At 35.3% G+C, this 18,497-nt stretch overlaps 2 protein-coding genes across 2 annotated transcripts; one reads left to right on the top strand and one right to left on the bottom strand.

Annotated features, from left to right (window-relative positions):
- The first annotated feature begins 7,445 nt into the window (after nucleotides 1–7,445).
- Nucleotides 7,446–9,193, top strand: LOC104787712 (protein ABA DEFICIENT 4, chloroplastic). Its single transcript, XM_010513322.3, has 6 exons — nucleotides 7,446–7,802; nucleotides 8,076–8,250; nucleotides 8,350–8,450; nucleotides 8,549–8,677; nucleotides 8,757–8,845; nucleotides 8,925–9,193. Exons 1-6 carry the CDS (start codon nucleotides 7,752–7,754, stop codon nucleotides 9,055–9,057), a joined length of 678 nt encoding a protein of 225 aa, XP_010511624.1. The 5' UTR covers nucleotides 7,446–7,751; the 3' UTR covers nucleotides 9,058–9,193.
- A 3,318-nt stretch (nucleotides 9,194–12,511) lies between these two features.
- LOC104787711 (mannose-6-phosphate isomerase 2) lies at nucleotides 12,512–15,663 on the bottom strand. Its single transcript, XM_087451044.1, has 4 exons — nucleotides 14,776–15,663; nucleotides 14,220–14,387; nucleotides 13,204–13,683; nucleotides 12,512–13,084 (listed from the first exon to the last, which is right to left on the bottom strand). Exons 1-4 carry the CDS (start codon nucleotides 15,145–15,147, stop codon nucleotides 12,767–12,769), a joined length of 1,338 nt encoding a protein of 445 aa, XP_087307170.1. The 5' UTR covers nucleotides 15,148–15,663; the 3' UTR covers nucleotides 12,512–12,766.
- Nucleotides 15,664–18,497: the final 2,834 nt, after the last annotated feature.

The following is an 18,497-nucleotide window of genomic DNA, read 5'->3' as shown; positions in this document are numbered from 1 at the left end:
AAATGTACTGCATGCTCCTCAGGACTCTTAGAATATACCAGGATGTCGTCGATGAAAATGATGACTGACACGTCTAGAAACTCCTGGAACACGCTGTTCATCAATCTCATAAACGCAGCTGGCGCATTTGTCAACCCAAACGGCAACACCACAAACTCGTAGTGCCCATATCTCGTCCTGAAGGCCGTCTTCCTCACATCTGCCTCATGTATAGGAATCTGATGATATCCTGATGCCAAGTCGATCTTGGAGAACCAAGTAGCACCCCTCAACTGATCCAACAACTCATCAATCCTCGGGAGAGGGTACTTGTTCTTCACAGTAACTCGGTTCAAACCCCGATAGTCAATACACAACCGAAAACTCCCATCCTTCTTCTTAACAAACAGCACCCGAGCTCCCCACGGTGAACAACTAGGACGGATAAAACCCTTGCCCAACAAATCCTCCAGCTGCTTCTTCAGCTCTGCCATCTCTGCTGGAGCCATCCTGTAAGGAGCCTTGGATAACGGCATCGTCCCCGGTTCCAGCTCAATAGTAAAAGGATCCGACCGAGATGGTGGTAATCCTTGCAATGACTGGAACACCTCCTCAAAGTCCTCCACAACCGGAATACCGCTAACCGTAGACTTCCCCACTGACTCTGGCATAGATATAGTAACCAGGTAGGCCTCACGGCCCTTCTCGATCATCTTCCCTGCCTGAACGGCTGAGATCACGAGACTCCCCGAAGTCGGTCTAATACCCTGAAAAACCAACTTCCCTCCTGGACGCTCAAACTCCACTCTACCCCGATAGCAATCCAAATGCACCTTATACCGATGCAACCAATCCATACCCAGAATATCATACAACTCCACTGGGCTGATAAGCAAATCCGCTGGCCACGACTCTCCTGCAATCTGAATATCAACTCCTCCAGCTCGTCCAATAACCCTCAGGAACTTGCCTCCTGCAACTCTGACAACTCCTGAACGCTCTCCAGAATCCCCTCTGATCCCCGCACTCTCGGCACACTCCGGAGTAATGAAGCTATGAGAAGCTCCAGAATCAAACATAACATGGGACTTAAACCCGCCCACCAACAAGGTCCCTACACAAACCTCATGTGTTGAGAACCTAACACTTGACCACAAGCAAAAGCAAATATAATCTGAACTATTGAATTGACTAAGTTTGAATCTCAGAAGTTATACCTGTGATCGCTCCTGCACTAGTGCCACAGGGCTCTTGAGTCGAGTACACCTGTGACGTCGGCTCGATCCAACCCACCGGCTGCACACCGTGCTGCACACCCTGCTGCACCCCTGGCTGAGCTCCAGCCTACAACACTGCTATTGCCCTCTGCTGCAACTTGGGACAACGAGGCTTGATGTGCCCCGTCTCTCTACAGTAGTAACACACTCGAGTATCTATCCGCGGCTCCGTCACCGCCCGCTGCTCTGTCACTGCCCGCTTCTCACCTCTCTGTGGACAGCTAGTCACCTTATGGTCCCTGCTACCACACCTAAAGCATCTTGCACCCCCGTGCCTCGATCTCTGCATATCATCAAACTTCCTCTTCTGCCCCTGCGCAGGCTTGCCGCCCTTGCTAGGAACAGAAAGCGACTGAGACTGTTGTAGCTACACCGAAGAACTGACCACAACCACCTGTGACCTCAAGTCATCCTCTATCCCAGCTGCAACCTCAACCAACTCTGCTCTCGTAGCATAGCTCCTCACTCTGAACCGAGTCCTCAAATCATCCCGCAGAGCCAACAAAAACCTCCGCACCTGAGCCGACTCTGGATCCCATGCCCTGCCTGCATACCCCACAAGCCGACTGAACTCTGCATCCAGCTCCCGCACTGTACGGTCCCCCTGAGTCAACCCCAAGAACCGTGCCTCCATACGATCAAGAGCCTCCTGAGGAAAATACTTGGAGTTAAACTCCCCCACAAAATCTCCCCAAGACATACCCCGCTGCACCCTCCGTGCTTTCACCGACCTCCACCACACACGTGCATCTCCTGACAAGTAAAACACTGCCAGATCCACCCTGTACCGGTCGGGACACCTAAGCGAAAGGAAAATATCCTCCATCCGCTCTCTCCACTCATCCGCTACACTCGGATCGGTACTTCCTGAGAAATACCCTGCTCCCACATGCCGCAGCTGCTCCATCATCCGCACATACTGAGCATCCACTACCTCGGCCCCCGGCTGCACACCTGCCTGCAAACCCGCCACAGGCTGCACCGCTGGACCCTGCCCACCACCCACTGGCGGCACTACTGGATCCTGCCCACCAACCACTGGCGGCACTACTGGATCCTGCCCACCAACCACTGGCGGCACAACTGCTGGAAGTCGCTGCAAAACCTGAGCTAGCAAGTCCATCAAGACATCCTCCCTGCCCGGAGCACCCTCAGCTGCAACCCCCACACCCGGGGCAACACCGTGACCGACACCGGGCCCATCCGCCCTGCCGTCACCCAAACTAGCCTGGTCTCCAGACATACTAGGATGAACCTGTGACTCCGCCACCTCCTCACTGGCCATGCTCTAGGTCACACTCACACTGGCCTCAGGAACCTGACCCCGTCCCCGACCAAGACCACGACCACGCCCACGACCACGACCACGACCGCGACCAACAGCATCCTCACCTCTAACCATCTGTATCATCCAAGAACAGAAGGCTAAGCAAACAAAAATTCTAGTACACAAAAACACAACTTACCGTGGAATCACAAAACAGGCTCGAAGAGGATGTTCTAGGACTTCATGCCACACACCATTGACCGACTCACACAATCAATCATAGCATGGAATCCTAAACATCAACAGCAAAAACACAATGAACCCTAGACCTAGAACCGTAATGGCTCTGATACCAAAATGAAACAACCCTTCCTGTTTTTTTTTTTTTTTTAATACCTTAATTTACTAGTGGTCCCATACCCACTAACATCCTAACAACAATCAATAACCGCAGATAACCAAATGAAACAGTTCCCATTAATCCAATAAGAATACCAACAGCAATAATCCAATAACCAATAACTAAATAGCAAAGTTCCAACATCCTACAATGCTCTATCAACTCAATACTAGCAACCTAACAATAGCTAGACCACAATCAATCAAGCCTCTAGAACATCCTCCTCCTCATTGCCTTTGATTCCACGATCACACTTTTCCTTTACCTGCACACCACAAACAACAATTGAGATGCGTAAGTATTATCATAAATACTTAGTGAGGCCGTCCTCCCATCTACTAGGTTATACACACAAGCATATGAGACTCCCAAGTCAACAAACAACAATAACACAATCAATACATCAAACCAGGAAAATAAGACTCGGCAGGTACTAGTGTCGACCGATGCTAACTCGGTGTCGACTGATGCTACAGGAACTAGTGCCGATCGATGCTGAATGGTGCCGATCAATGCTACTCAACACGGTGCCGATCGATGCTCCTCAAGAGTGGTATCGATCGATGCCTCTTCTGCAGACACGATCTGCGCGAAACTCAGCGACGAACTCCGATTCCTATCAACACAAATTCGACTCCAAACACGTCTAACCATCTCGGAATTCACTAGAAATCACAAATACAATGTACCCAAGCAAGCAAACACCACAAACCACAAGGAATCACACAAAACAAAGGAGATCTCATGCTTAGATCAACCATGGTCAAGCACTCACCTCAAGAACAGGAAGATTGAATTGAGAAACGTGGAAAACAACACCTCCAGAAGCTCCCCCTTCGTTTCCAGCAACATCTAACACTTCTACTGCCTCAGATCTCTCCAAAATCTCCAAGAACAAGTCCAGAAAATCTCAAGAACGTTTTTCTCTCTTTTCTCTCTTTCTTTTCCACTCAACGGCGACCAAAGAGACTTTCTGAAACCCTTCATTCGTCTCAGACACTTAAAACAAGAATTAGGGATTTCCTTGAACCAAATCAAACCAGTCAGCAATTAAATCAAACCCGACCAAACCGGAAAAACATGGTGTCGATCGATGCCACCAAGGGTGTCGATCGACACCCACACCAAATTTACAAAAATTGGTTCGCGGATGTTACAACTACCGACAACAACGTTCAGGAAGCTCACGCATCATATTGGAATGCAGAGGTTTAAGGACTTAGAGTGATGTTTGGAACAGGGGGAGCAATGTGTGATGTACTCTTTTTCCTTCACCAAGGTTTTGTCCCAATGGGTTTTTCCTGGTAAGGTTTAATGAGGCAGCATCCCCTAAGCACATTGCAGCGATCCCATCCAACATAGGCACGGTCATATCGTCCAAGGAGGAGTGTTGTAAAACACTTAGTGGACTCCATCGACCGGCCTCCTTTAACTCTATGTGCGATCCGCATGTTCGCAGCCCAAAGGCCCATCGGCCTTTGGCCTTAGCTTATGTTGGTTTACTTATATGTTTCCTATTATGTATTGGACTTAGTCCTCCCTATAAATATGTCACCTCTATTCGATATCATTAATAAGAACAAGAGATTTCTCCTAAACTCTCTAGTTTCACAACAGTTTTAGACTTAAATCTAAATATAATCGGAAATATGACTAGGCCAAAATTAATTGAATCAAATAAATAAAAGTTGGATAACTAATTTTTTTTTAAGAAACTAGTCACTAATCGAGACGGATAAAGTCAATCTAAACAACTAAGCGGGAGTAATCGAAGTGAGAGGTGGATTCTGAGAACAAAGTCTCAAACAATGAGTAATAATAGCCCGCCACATGATTATCATTTTCTTGTTTTTTATTTTCCAAAAATGTATTTTCTTTTTCCAATTTCCTTAATGTAACTGATTGTGGAAGAATACATAAAATATATAAAACTAAAATAAATAAAAAAAGTAAAACCCGAATTAATGGGGGAAACGCCCACCTCTGTCCTTATCTGTCATGAAACTAGACTTGAGTCTTGTCCACCTGAATTCACAAGACTAATCTCCTGCAAAGAAAATCATGTTAAATTCCGAACCCCCATAACTAATGCTACTTGAATTCAGGTGGCGAAACTTTTTTCCCTTTACTATTGGACCAAGACGTACTGTAATACTAACATACTGAAAATTATAATGATGTCTCACTAAACACTTATATGGTAATACTACCTTAATACTAAATGATATCTTTGTAAACCAAAATTGTACTTAATTAATCCATACTAATTTAGATTTAATCTAGGTAGCATGGAAACGAAAACGGATACGCGGAAGCAAAACGTTTGGAAACAGGAAACGGTTTTTTTTCTTAAATTAAGAAATGGAAAAACGTATATATTATTTATTTGTATATATATATATATACATAATAAAATGTGAAACATAAAAATTATATCAAAAAAATATTTGAAACAACACAAATTCAAAACATAAAACACTAATAACTATTGGACCAATGCTACTTGAATCCAGGTGGCGAAACTTTTTTCTCTTTACTATTGGACCAAAGCGTACTGTAATACTAACATACTGAAAATTATAATAATGTCTCACTAAAAACTTATATGGTAATACTACCTTAATACTAAATGATATTTTTGTAAACCAAAATTGTACTTAATTAATCCATACTAATTTAGATTTAATCTAGGTTGCATGGAAACGAAAACGGATACGCGGAAGCAAAACGTTTGAAAACAGAAAACGATTTTTTTCTAAAATTAAGAAATGGAAACGTATGTATTATTTATTTGTATATATATATGTATATACATAATAAAATGTGAAACATAAAAATTATAGCAAAAAAATTATTTGAAACAACACAAATTGAAAACATAAAACACTAATAATATTATATATTTATATGTATCATGAATATATATTTTCAAATTATTTACTTATTAAATTTCTAAGCTAAAAAAAGTTTTTATCGTGTTTCCAAAACAGAAAAAGAGTTTCTATTGCGTTTCCAAAACAGAAACCGAGTTTCCATCGTGTTTAAGAATCGTGTTTTTGTGACTTGTTTTCGTGTTTACATGAGTTTCCATTTCTGAAATGTTTTGGAAACATAAAACCGACTTTAAAAAGAGTTATCATACAATATAGGATATAAACTTTGAATAAAAGCCAACAAAAAAAGTTTTGTTTATTACATAATCTAAACCAAAATTTTATATGGATTACATCTGAATCGAATCAAAAATATTGAATCTTCGTTAAAAAAAGTGTTGTTTATAACATAATCTAAACAGAAATTTTCTATGAATCACATCCGAAATTGAATTGAAAATATAAAAGTTGAATAACTGATTTTTTTTAAGAAACTAGTCATTAATCGAGACAGATAAAGTCAGTCTAAACAACTAAGCATGAGTAATCGAAGTGAGAGGTGGATTCTGAGAACAAAGTCTCAAACAATGAGTAATAATAGCCCGCCACGTGACTATCATTTTCTTGTTTTTGTTTTTCCAAAAATGTATTTTCTTTTACCAATTTCCTTAATGTATCTCATTGTGAAAGAATACATAAAATATATAAATCTAAAAAAAAAACGTAAAAACTGAATTAATGGGGGAAACACCCACCTCTGTCCTTATCTGTCATGAAACTAGACTTGTGTCTTGACCACCTAAATTCACTTTCACTTCAAATTTCCACTCACACAACACATTTTTTTTTTATAACTCAGAACCGATCCTAAATGTTTCATATGTCCAAAGACTAATTTTCTCCAATGGAAAAAAACCATATTAAATTTCAAACTCTCGTGGTTAATACTACTCGAACCCAAATGACGGAATTTTTTTCCCTTTACTATTGGACTAAAGCGTACCGTAATACTAACGTACTGATTAAAAACTTATATGGTAATACTACCTTAATACTAAATGATATCTTTGTAAACCAAAGCTGTACTTAGTTAATTCATACTAAATTAGATTTAAATTAGGTTGTATGGAAACAGAAACGGATACACGGAAGCAACATGGTTGGAAACAGGAAATGATTTTTTCTAAAATTAAGAAATGAAAATGTTTTGGAAATGTAATAAAATGTGAAACATAAAAATTATATCAAAAGAAATATTTGAAACAACACATATTCAAAACATAAATATTAAATAGTTGAAATAAAACACTAATAATATATTTATATGTATCATGAATATATATTTTAAAATTATTTACTTATTAAGTTTCTAAGCTTTAAAAAAAAGTTTTTATCGTGTTTCTAACAGAGTTTTCTAAGAATCGTGTTTTCGTGGTTTGTTTTTGTGTTTACACGAGTTTCCATTTCTGAAACGTTTTGGAAATAAAAAACAGACCTTAAAAAAAATTTCATACAACATAGAATTTAAACTTTGAATGCCAAAAAAAAAAGAAAGTGTTGTTTATAACATAATCTAAACGGAAATTTTCTATGAATCACATCCGAAATGGAATTGAAAATATAAAAGTCTAAACTGCGACCCAACAAAAAAACTTTTAAGTCTCAATTGATAATAAAGAAATGAAAATAAAAGATAGAACTTTAAAAAGAGGAAGGATGAGCAAACAAAAAAAAGTGTAGCATATAATTGTCGAAACACTGAGGACGAAAGAGTGAAAGACTACTTTTTTAGCTTTCCACTTCCGTTTAGTGGAAACCTAACTCCTCTTCTCAAATCCTCTTTGTATCCCCCATTGCTTTATTTATTTATATGCAGAGAAGAAGAGTTTTGTTGAAAGAAAGGTAATGAAAAATCAGGTTTTGGGAAAGACTAGTATTGAAGATTTTAATCAAAGATGGTTTTTTCTTCTTGCATTTCTCAGCCTTTCTCTTCATCACCTCTCTCGGTACTCTTCTTCTCCCCAATTTCACTTATATATAACTTATGTATGTTATTACACTGTTGGTGAATCTTACTATTAGTTATGGATAACCTTAAAAAAAGTCTTAATCTTTTGACTCAAATTGGAGAATTTAATGGGTTTTTTGAATTGACCCAGAGTCTTTATGTTACTGTTTCAGTACCTCTGTTTCTGATTATTGTGTTATATTTGTATGAAAGTTTCTGAATTTCTAAGAAATAAAGTTTAAAACTTTTTTTTTGATTTGGTGATTTTCAGATGATGAAACGGAACCTTACGGCTAAAAGATCGGAACTTTGTATTGATTCTTCAAGAATTAGATTAGATAATCGTTGGAGCTTCATCGGAGGATCAAGAATCTCACTTCAGCACAATGTTTCATCCAACTCTTACTCTCTAGTTCACAAGAGATGCTCCAGCATACAAGCTTCATGTAACTTGAAAACATAACTCTCAGTAACCATTTGAAAGATTGACACTTTTTGTCATTCAATTTGTGGTTTTGATCTCAGGACATATGTGTATGTTGCAGGGTTAGCTACATCTCAGATTGCAAGCAGTGTATTTGCAGTTGGAACTACTGCGGTTCTTTCCTTTTATACTCTAATGATTGTAGCTCCAAAAGCTGAAATTGTAAGTTTATGTTTTTAGTTTCAAGTCTTGTTGTTGTTAGTGCAGACTCAAAAGAAGTTGTGATTCTTAATTTGGGTAATTATGTTTCTTTTGTGTAGACCAAGAAGTCTGTGGAGAGTGGCATACCGTATATCATCTTAGGCGTGTTATACGCGTATTTGTTATACCTTTCTTGGACACCTGAGACTCTCAAATACATGTTTTCTAGTAAATACATGTTGCCAGAGGTTTTTTTTTACCTTTCTTGAAACATTCGAAAACAAGAGTATCATTGCAGTTTTCTCAAGTTTGTTTTTACATCTGCAGTTGTCCGGAATAGCGAAAATGTTCTCTAGTGAAATAACTCTTGCTTCTGCTTGGATTCATCTTCTTGTTGTCGATCTTTTCGCAGCCAGGTATATTTTCTTCTCACCGGGGTTTGAATCTATCCGAACGTGTTTCTTATAACGCGTGTTTTGGGTTTTTTCTATGCAGGCAAGTTTATAATGATGGTTTACTGAATAAGATCGAGACAAGGCATTCTGTTTCGCTTTGCCTTCTCTTCTGCCCGGTTGGAATCGTTTCGCATTTCGTAACCAAAGCTTTAACCAACAACCAGAGCAAGTGAACCAGGCGATCTTGGTCTTATCATCGTCTTTCTTAACTGCTCATAAAAATTTGTTATGATGGTTTCATTGTACTTTAAACGAGTTTGTAATGGAGTAAGTTGTCAACAGAATCAATGAGACCAAGTGTTTAAGTAAGTTTACTTCATGAGGATTTTGCAACTTGGAAACCTCCTCCTCTTCGCATATACTACTAAACTACAGATTTACCAAGTTTGTCAAATGTTTAATAAACTAAAAACTAAAGAAAAGTATGCTTATGATTTTTGAAGTGAAAACACTACTAGTGGAGTCGTTGAGTTGAGTGGTGTGTCATGTCCTCATCAGTAAATCAAGTGCTCTGAGACACGGGTGTACCTAATTTTGTCTGACTAGTTGTGTGGACCCCCACATCATGGTATATTTGTCCCAACGCACGTGTACGGGTACATCTTTGGTTTCCCCCAGATTTGGGAGTGTTGCTGTTGCGTATTCATTTGTTTAGGTACCGAGAGGGACTTCGGGAGGTTTGGTTGTCAAGGGCATCCCCAAAGAGAAGTAGGTGAAAGTGTTTAAGGCTCTGATGTGAGGATGTTTCATTAGGATCCACCTAACTCGTTACGTTTCCACTATTTTCCTTCTTAATCCGTTGGAACACTAGAAAAATCCAATAAAATAATTTTATTAGATGATAGGATAAACATTGTTGCATGGAAACTCTATTTAAGATCCGTTTCCCATTTCCGTAACATTTCAGAAACGGAAATTCGTGGAAACATGGAAACAAGTTACGAAAACACAATTCTTATAAATCTATGTTTGGAAAGACAATGGAAACTTTCCATTTTGGAAATACTATGGAAACTATGGAAACTCTATTTCCGTTTTGGAAACACGATGAAACTTTTTTTTAGTTTAGAAACTTAATAAATAAAATAATATGAAAAATATTTATAATACATATAAATATATAATATTATTAGTGTTTTAATTCAACTATTTAATATTTATGTTTTGTATTTGTGTTGTTTCAAATATTTCTTTTAATATAGATTTTATGTTTGGTGTTTTATTATGTATATACAAATATATCCAGATATATATACATACGTTTCCAATTCTTAATTTTAGAAAAAGATCGTTTCCGTTCCATGTAACCTAGGAATAAAGTGTAACAAATAATTTCTTATATGATAAGATTACATATATCTAAATAATATTGGCTTTAATAAAATTTTCTTATTATAATATTTATGTCGATTAATCATATAAAATATACAATTTCTATTTTTTACCAAAAAAAAAAGAAACAATTCTTATTAATCAAAAAATAATATTTGCTCCAATTCAAATTAAACTTGTTGTTGCCATAAGGCCATCTTTATAGGGAGAACATGAGGGGTGTTCTTAGCCCATTAAAATTATAAATATAAGAAATAGTGGCAGAAGAACACCAAGATCAGTTCTTGATGTAAAACTGATCTTGATCCAGTTCTAAGCTGACGTGGCAAGCTGTGAATGGATACAATTTTTTGCAAACAATTTTTCACAAACTAAAAGAGGATTTGATTGAGAATATATGAAATAAATTTGGACATTAAACTATGTATTAATTAAATAAAATGTTTGTGTGCTATAATTAAGTAGGATGTTTTTTTTTTAATGTTTTTTTGTTTCATAAAATTTTGGTATTGTATTTTAAATTTTAGTAAAAGTTTTATAAGTTTGCAATTAAAATGTTATTTTATAAGTTTTTATAATTGTAATATGTTTAAGAATATTATATTATTAAATCTTATGATCTTAAACATGTTCTCCCAATAACTAACTTTTTAACAAAAGACCTTAACTACTGATCTTACATTATTTTTATAATATATTTACTCTAAGAACATCCAAAATAGTTCCCCCTATAAAAATGCCCTAACGGGTTTGATTGATTGCAACTCGAGTTAAGGGCTATGGGATGAGTCGTGATGTGTATTTAATGATCTTCAATAGTCGTTAGAAAGCTACCATCACCAACGCACATGTACAAAACTAGCATTTAATAGACGATACGTTAAAAAAGCTTAACTTAGGCCATCTGCGTTGGGTCAACACTCTCTATGTTCTTAATAATTTTGAAATAGGGTTTAATGGAACAGTGGGCTTAGATCAGTGGAGATGGATCTTGTGCAAAATCTGTTTTAGGTCTGATCTTCTGTCCACGTGACACCACCGGAGTGGATGAGAATTTTGCAAGAGAAATAAAATAATGTTTGTGTGATTTTTTTTTTAGGAATAATGTATGTGTGTTTTTATTAATAAAGTTTTAAAACTTTGTATTAATTAAATAAAATGTTTGTGTGTTTTTATTAATTAATATGTTTGTTTTTTTGTGTTTTTCATTTATATCTTTCATGTTATTTTCTTTCATAATAATTTGGAATTGTATTTTGTGTTGGTTTTTATTTCCTACTCAATTTTAATATAAATGTTAATTTTTAAAGTTTTTAAATTGTAATATGTTTTAGATTATTATATTATTAAATCTTATAATCTTAAACATGTTCTCCCAATAATCAACTTCTTAAACACAAGATTTAAACTAATGATCTTACATTATTTTAATAATACTTTTACTCTAAGAACACCCAAAACAGTTCTTCCAATGCAAATGTCCTTACAAAGCTCTTATACTAAGTTACTAACGTACTAATTTAAGCATACCAAACAACACTATGATAATCAGGTTATGATATCTTGATTTAAATTTAGTAAACTATACAAATACACTTTTAAATTAGACTTCAGAACAACAAAAGTTTGCTAAGAATGTATGGACTCACTGTCTAAAGAAAGACTTGCTGTTTGTTCAAAAAAAGAAAGACTTGCTGTTTGTTTGTTCAAAAAAAAAAGACTTACTTAATCCTATAAATGAATGATGAGGCAAGCGGAACAACCAATGTTACAAAAAAAGTACAAATTTCTCAAAAGATGTAAAAGAAATAGTAGACTATGGTGAGATTCTACACTGACTCATGAGTCACGACATCATGTTAGGATCTCACATCAGAAATGATGATATGACCGAGAAAATATTAACAATCCGTTATTGTCAAATTGATTTTGAATTAGAAAGTCAGGAAATTGAACATAGCACATTGAATCATAATAAACTCTTATCATTCAGTTGCCTTGACATTTTGATTCGTCTTAGTTTCTTTTAGCTTTAGTTTGAGAGTAACAACCCAATATATGTTGGAAGCTCTCACATAGTACAGTTTTCGGAAATGCCTAACCAGTCGAAGAACCTGTTTAGAGTAAAGATCATTGATAATAGGCTATAGGGACCATCATACTGAGAAATGTGTTAGAAATTTCACAAAAAAAAAGTTCGATGTGACATTAACTTATATACAAGGAACAACAACCAATACACTCAGTGCTTATTATCGGTCTTGCATTAGAATTTCATCAATTACCACATTCATGTGACAAACTGACAATATATATTATGTTAAAATTGTTTAACATATAAAGGTTTACATTTTACAATCACATATATAGTTCGTTTAAATAAAATAAAATATATAAAAAAATCCCTTGAACTTTTTAATTTGCAATGGGCCATCGGGGAATTAAAACAACACAGTTCCTACCAATTTATAGATTTGGTACCAATGAATGCTTATCAAATAATATGTATATAGTAATTAGTATAAAGTCAACGTGCTCTTAAATTGTAGCCTATAACGTTTGGAAGAATCTGCTGCTAACTCCAGCTCTGTAAAGCTTCATCACATCACTTTCACCGGTCACGTGAATCTCGTTATGAGCTGGAACAAACAAAACATCTCCTTGGCTAACCAACAATTGAGTTGAACCGGTTTGTAATTTCCCTTCTCCTTCAATAACCAGATAAACCGAAGGACCCGGTACTGCTGGGAAAACCGTCGATTTTCCTCTAGGAAGATCACAGTGATCTACTTCGAACTCATCGAATGGTGGAAGATACCTCGTAACGTAAGGAGTTAGAGGAAACCCTTTCAAAATCTCCGGGTACCCCTGAAAAAAATCCGATACCGGTTAATGATTAAACCCGACAGAGAAAAAGAAACAATCGGTTTGGTTTTGGTGTTCCGTTTACCAACAAAACCAAAAGGTTAACGTGTAAAGAAAGTTACCAGTTTGTAGGTAAGCATAGAGCAAAGGGTTTGAACATCGCGGTGTTTAGGAGTAAGACCAGCTCTAACTACATTGTCCGAAGCCGCCATACACTCAACACAGTCCCCAGAGATGTAAGCGTGCGGCTCGTTCGCATCCAGATACAAAGCCTCTCCAGGATTAAGCTTGACATAGTTAAAGAAGAAGGCTGAGATCACACCTATGTCACCTGTGTACTGTTTCTCCAGTTCCAAAACTAACTTCTCCTTATCAGATAACTCACGGTGTTTGGTCTCTGAGATAAGACGAATCTTCATCCGAGACACCACTTGCTTTGTCTCGCTGCTGCTTGCAGACATCAGCTGCGTGAAGATCAATCGGACAACCGATTTAATTCTTACGTCGTCATCGTTTTCATTGACTTTGAAGATTTGACCTGCAGCTTTGCTTCCAACAAGCTCTGTAATCTCTGGTACATTGGTGATAACCTCCTTCAGCTCCTGGATTCAACATAGGTACAGAACCGGTTCAATTTAGCTTTGTAGCACGTGTAAAAAGGCAAGAAAACCGAAATAACCAAATCCGTTCGGTTTAATCATGTAACCGCAACCTAAACTGAACCAATATGAACCATACTCTAATAAAAACCAAATCAAAACTGGAAAAAACCTAGGAAATGGTTTGGTTTGTATTCGGTTCATTTTACCCTTGATTTCATCTCAACAAAACCAATCAAACATAGGTACAGAACTGGTTCAATTTAGCATTGTAGCACATGTAAAAAAAGGTAAGATGACCGAAATAACCGAATCCGAATCAAATTTATTCGGTTTAATCATGTAACCGCAACCTAAACTCAACCAATCTCAACCATACTCTAATGTCATTTTTACCCTTGATTGATTCCACCCAACAAAACCAATCAAACCATTGCTAATGTCAATTTCAGTTTCTTTAATCTGAACCACAGACTGACACAAATGTTTTTGCAGAGAATGAGAGAGACAGAGAGAGAGATCTGAAATGAGTACCGTACCTTAAGACTTACAAAACCACAAAGGGCTTGAAAAGGAGTGACAGCGAGAGCAATCTCAGGCTTGTGGTTATTATCTCTGTAGAGAAGAGGCTCTTCTCTATGCAATTTCTCTGCTAAGGCCTTGTTTGGATGCGCCTGAATCGACAATGCTTTCGTCACTGACAATACCTAAAAAAATTTCACATTTCAATAACCAAAACACACTTGTCATTAAATACAAATCTGTATGCTTTAAACTCTTAAAACACATACAAAAAAAAAACCCCCCAAATTTTACTAAAAATTACAGAGTCAAATGTTTTTATCATCACCAAAACAGAGCAAAAATACAGAGTCAAACGTATGCATCATCTTCAAAACAGAGCAAAAAGAACAGATAAATTGACCATAAAATAGAATCTGTATATCCAATGTTTTGATTGGTAGAAATTTACAAATTATAACTTCAAAACACAGAAAAAAAAATCCAATTTTTTAAAATAAAAGAAACAGAGTCAAATGTAACCATCTTCAAAACAGAGCAAACAAAAAAAACAAGATTTCTATTATTGGGTACCTTGAAGAGGAACGGGAGATCACAACCCCACTTGTCCACGACTCCAGACCCGAGCGAATCCGGATTATCCAAAACCCACGATTTTAACGTAACCATGCATTTATTATTATCAGAACCCGCATTCTGACCCGACCCGAATTGAACATGACTCGGTCCAGACTCATGAGTACCCATCCAAAACTCGGCGTGAGGAACCGCCGCGTCGACCTTTTCTCCTGAATTCGCCTCTTGGAGTCTCGCAACCAATGAGTCCGGTCCGAGTTTGCCCCATTCGTAGTTCTTGACGAAACATATCAGCCGTTGGATCTCTTCGCCGCCGGTTAATAACTTGGCTTGATCGTGACCGTTCGTTTGGATTGCGTCTGCACCCATTTTTTTTGTTTGTGGCCGATGAATCAGAGAGGAGAGAATACAGATAATAATAATAAAAAGACTGATGAATGGGCTTTTCTTGTAACCTCTCTGTGTATATATATAATAAATGATATGTGTTTCTTGTTAGAGGGTTAAAAAATGCAATCATATAAATATGGAAAGGAGAATATATACAGAAGCAAGGAGTAAAATATGTGTTTCTTTATGTAGACATTAAGATATGCATTAATTATATTGTATTTAAAAAATAGGCGCACGAGAATTCCTTGAAAAACTATATAACAAATTTTTTAAAAATTTGTTTATGAAAAGTATTCATACTTACGTGTGAATGGTTGCACCAAAAAAAAGGGAGTACTTACGTGTGAACAAGATGAGAACGCCTCGTCTTTGAAACCAATCCATGACTATCAAGTAGACGTGGAGGAGAAATCTGAAAATAGCGGTAAAGACCATTTTTGGAAGATAACTTGAGAACTCTTTTTTTTTTTTTTTTAATCGTGTAGTTAAAACAGAAATTGCGTGTTTTATTTGGGATATATATAGCACTTGAGAAAAGGAAAAAGATAAGAATGAGAATCAAGATAAGTATGGTAAGAATCATATTTTCAAACTTGCCATATTTTTTTCTTCTTATCATATATTAATTGAACAGTAATGATATTGAATGAATCAAATGTACAATATGGAAGTTACATTGTTTGCCACATCAAAAATTTTTGTTGGGATGGAATTTTTTTTCAAAAATTATATTGTAATCATAATATGTCACATGGTTGCTATGTATTTTTTTTCCCTGTCACCTAGAACGCAAAAAAAGACTTCAATCTAGAAGAGATAACAGTTTCCTCTTGGAAGAGACAATCATTTCTTGAAAGAGACATCATGAGCTTCCTCTCCTCCCAAAAGAGAAAACATGTTTTATATCTATAATTAGCAGAATCTCTATTGCGTTGAGCATTACCTTAAATGTTTTTTAGCTTGAAACACTATGGTTCTCGGCTTTGACTTCATCTAATGGCTATCGTTTCAACAATTTTATAAGAGTTCCTCTTGAACTCCTATCCTAAACAAATTCAGAAAAGTTGTTGACTATTGACTAATGCTACAAGTCATAACGTTCATTTTTGTGAACGTATTAATTCGTAATGCTAGGATTAAGATATTTTATTGATATATAATTTATAATGAGATTCAACTAATTTTGTGATGATTTTAAACGTTCATTTTTACAAAAAACTGTGTTATAATCTATATCCTTCTAGAACATATACGTAAGAGAGAAATTATCGTATTTATAAATTTTTCATAATTTTTATTCAATTTAAAAAGATAACATCTAATTGTTTTGATGTCATTTGACATATTAGGGATGCGTTCTAACAAAAATATACATTCAAATAGAACAAATAATACTATAGCTAGTCATATTTCACTAAATTGTTTTAGATATATATTTATCTATTTTAATAAATTTATCTAATTATTAATTTATGAAACTATATATTTTCATAAGATTTTCAAAAATACTATTATCGCATTATCTTATTAAATTGTTTTAATAAATATATTACCAACTCGAAACCAGATATTATTGTAATCTTTTTGAAGCTTTCATGTAAAATAAAAGTAAAAACAGTTAAATCAATTTATTCAAACCTTTGGTTGATGCATTAAGACATCTTTAAAGGGGCAACTATTTTTGTGTTCTTAGAGTAAATATATTAGGAAAATAATATAAGATCAGTAGTTAAGATTTTTTGTTAAAAAGTTAGTTATTGGGAGAACATGTTTAAGATCATAAGATTTAATAATATAATATTCTTAAATATATTACAATTATAAAATCTTATAAATTTGGTATATAATATTACAATTAAACTTATTACAATTATATAATATTCTTAAACATATTCTTAAACTTATAAACTTATAAATTATAAAAATTATAAAAGAACATTTAAATTTCAAACTTATAAAACTTTTACTAAAATTCAAAATACAATACCAAATTTTTATGAAACAACAAAACATTATAAATAAAAATTAAAAAAAAAAACAAACAAACATATTACTTAATTAATTAAAACACACAAACATTATATTTAATTAATACATAGTTTAAGGTCCAAATTTATTCCATATATTCTCAATCAAATCCTCCAATCACAATAGGCCACATCACACAAGAACAAACCCAACAACAGTTCTACAATAAGATCTGTTGAACTGATCTAAGACCACTTTTTCATTTTTTCTAATTTAAATAAGCCCAGGAACACCCTAAGTGTTATACCAATAAAGATGGCCTTATATTACCATATATTATAAACCCAGAATATTCCAAGCATATTAAAATCACTAAAATTCTCTTAAGATGTAGCCTTAAATATCTTATACGTAAAGCTCTTATAACTTACAAAATAAATAATAAATTTGGCCAAGCTGGAAATTGAGAAAGGTGAGGTCAATGGCTTCCTTGTGGGAAGTTCTCACGAAAAGTATCCATGATCCATTTTACATGTGACATACTTCCTCTTCTGAAATGACAGAACTTATTTTTCTTACTTTATTTACAAGTCAACATTATTACCTTTTCTATAAAAAATGCTATTACTACACATTAATAGCAATACAAAAATTTTCTAGTTTTCTATATACGTTTATATGTATGATTTTTTTTTAAAAAAATCTAAAACCCAAATAAACTATCTAATAGACTAATACTAAACGTGGTTTTCCAAGAATTTTACACCACGTGTTCAATTATACAACATGCATAATGATAATACTTTAAATCGTGGATGCAAGTATTTTTACAAACTTCCATCTACAAGTTGCATGACGATGACACCATCATATGTGAACATAGGTTCTATAAACTGTTAATTTTTCTATGCCAAAAAATTCATAAGCCATTCATTTTGCACACACAAAAAAACCTCACAAGCCTTTATCATTAATTTGTAATCCATATATGTAATTTTGAGAAATCAAAAGAAGAAGAAAAAAAAAGAATGTGACGGTGGAGTGGAATTGTATGAAGAATGAAGGGTTACTGTTGGAAGACGTCGTCAATGGTATGGGAAAAAAAGTTTGGCGGTGACGTGGAGTTCGTTATGCTCCAAATCTGAGCTTTACGTCATCTTCTTCTTCTTCTTCTTCTTCTTTTTGTATCTTATTGATTTTGGTGAGTGTTGCCAAAAAAAAAAAAAAAAAAAATTGATTGTGGTGAGTTTTTTTGGTCCACGTACGACTCCAAGTTGGTGTTCGGTTTGGTATTCCTCAACCTATCGAACCCGTTCCGGTTCTTTTGCCTAAAGTGTCAACATGTTTTATTGGCATAT

This window comes from Camelina sativa, chromosome 5 (genome assembly GCF_030686135.1).
Source record: "Camelina sativa cultivar CO46 ecotype springtype chromosome 5, ASM3068613v1".
Taxonomy (NCBI): domain Eukaryota; kingdom Viridiplantae; phylum Streptophyta; class Magnoliopsida; order Brassicales; family Brassicaceae; genus Camelina; species Camelina sativa.
This window is presented reverse-complemented; position numbering and strand designations above follow the sequence as displayed.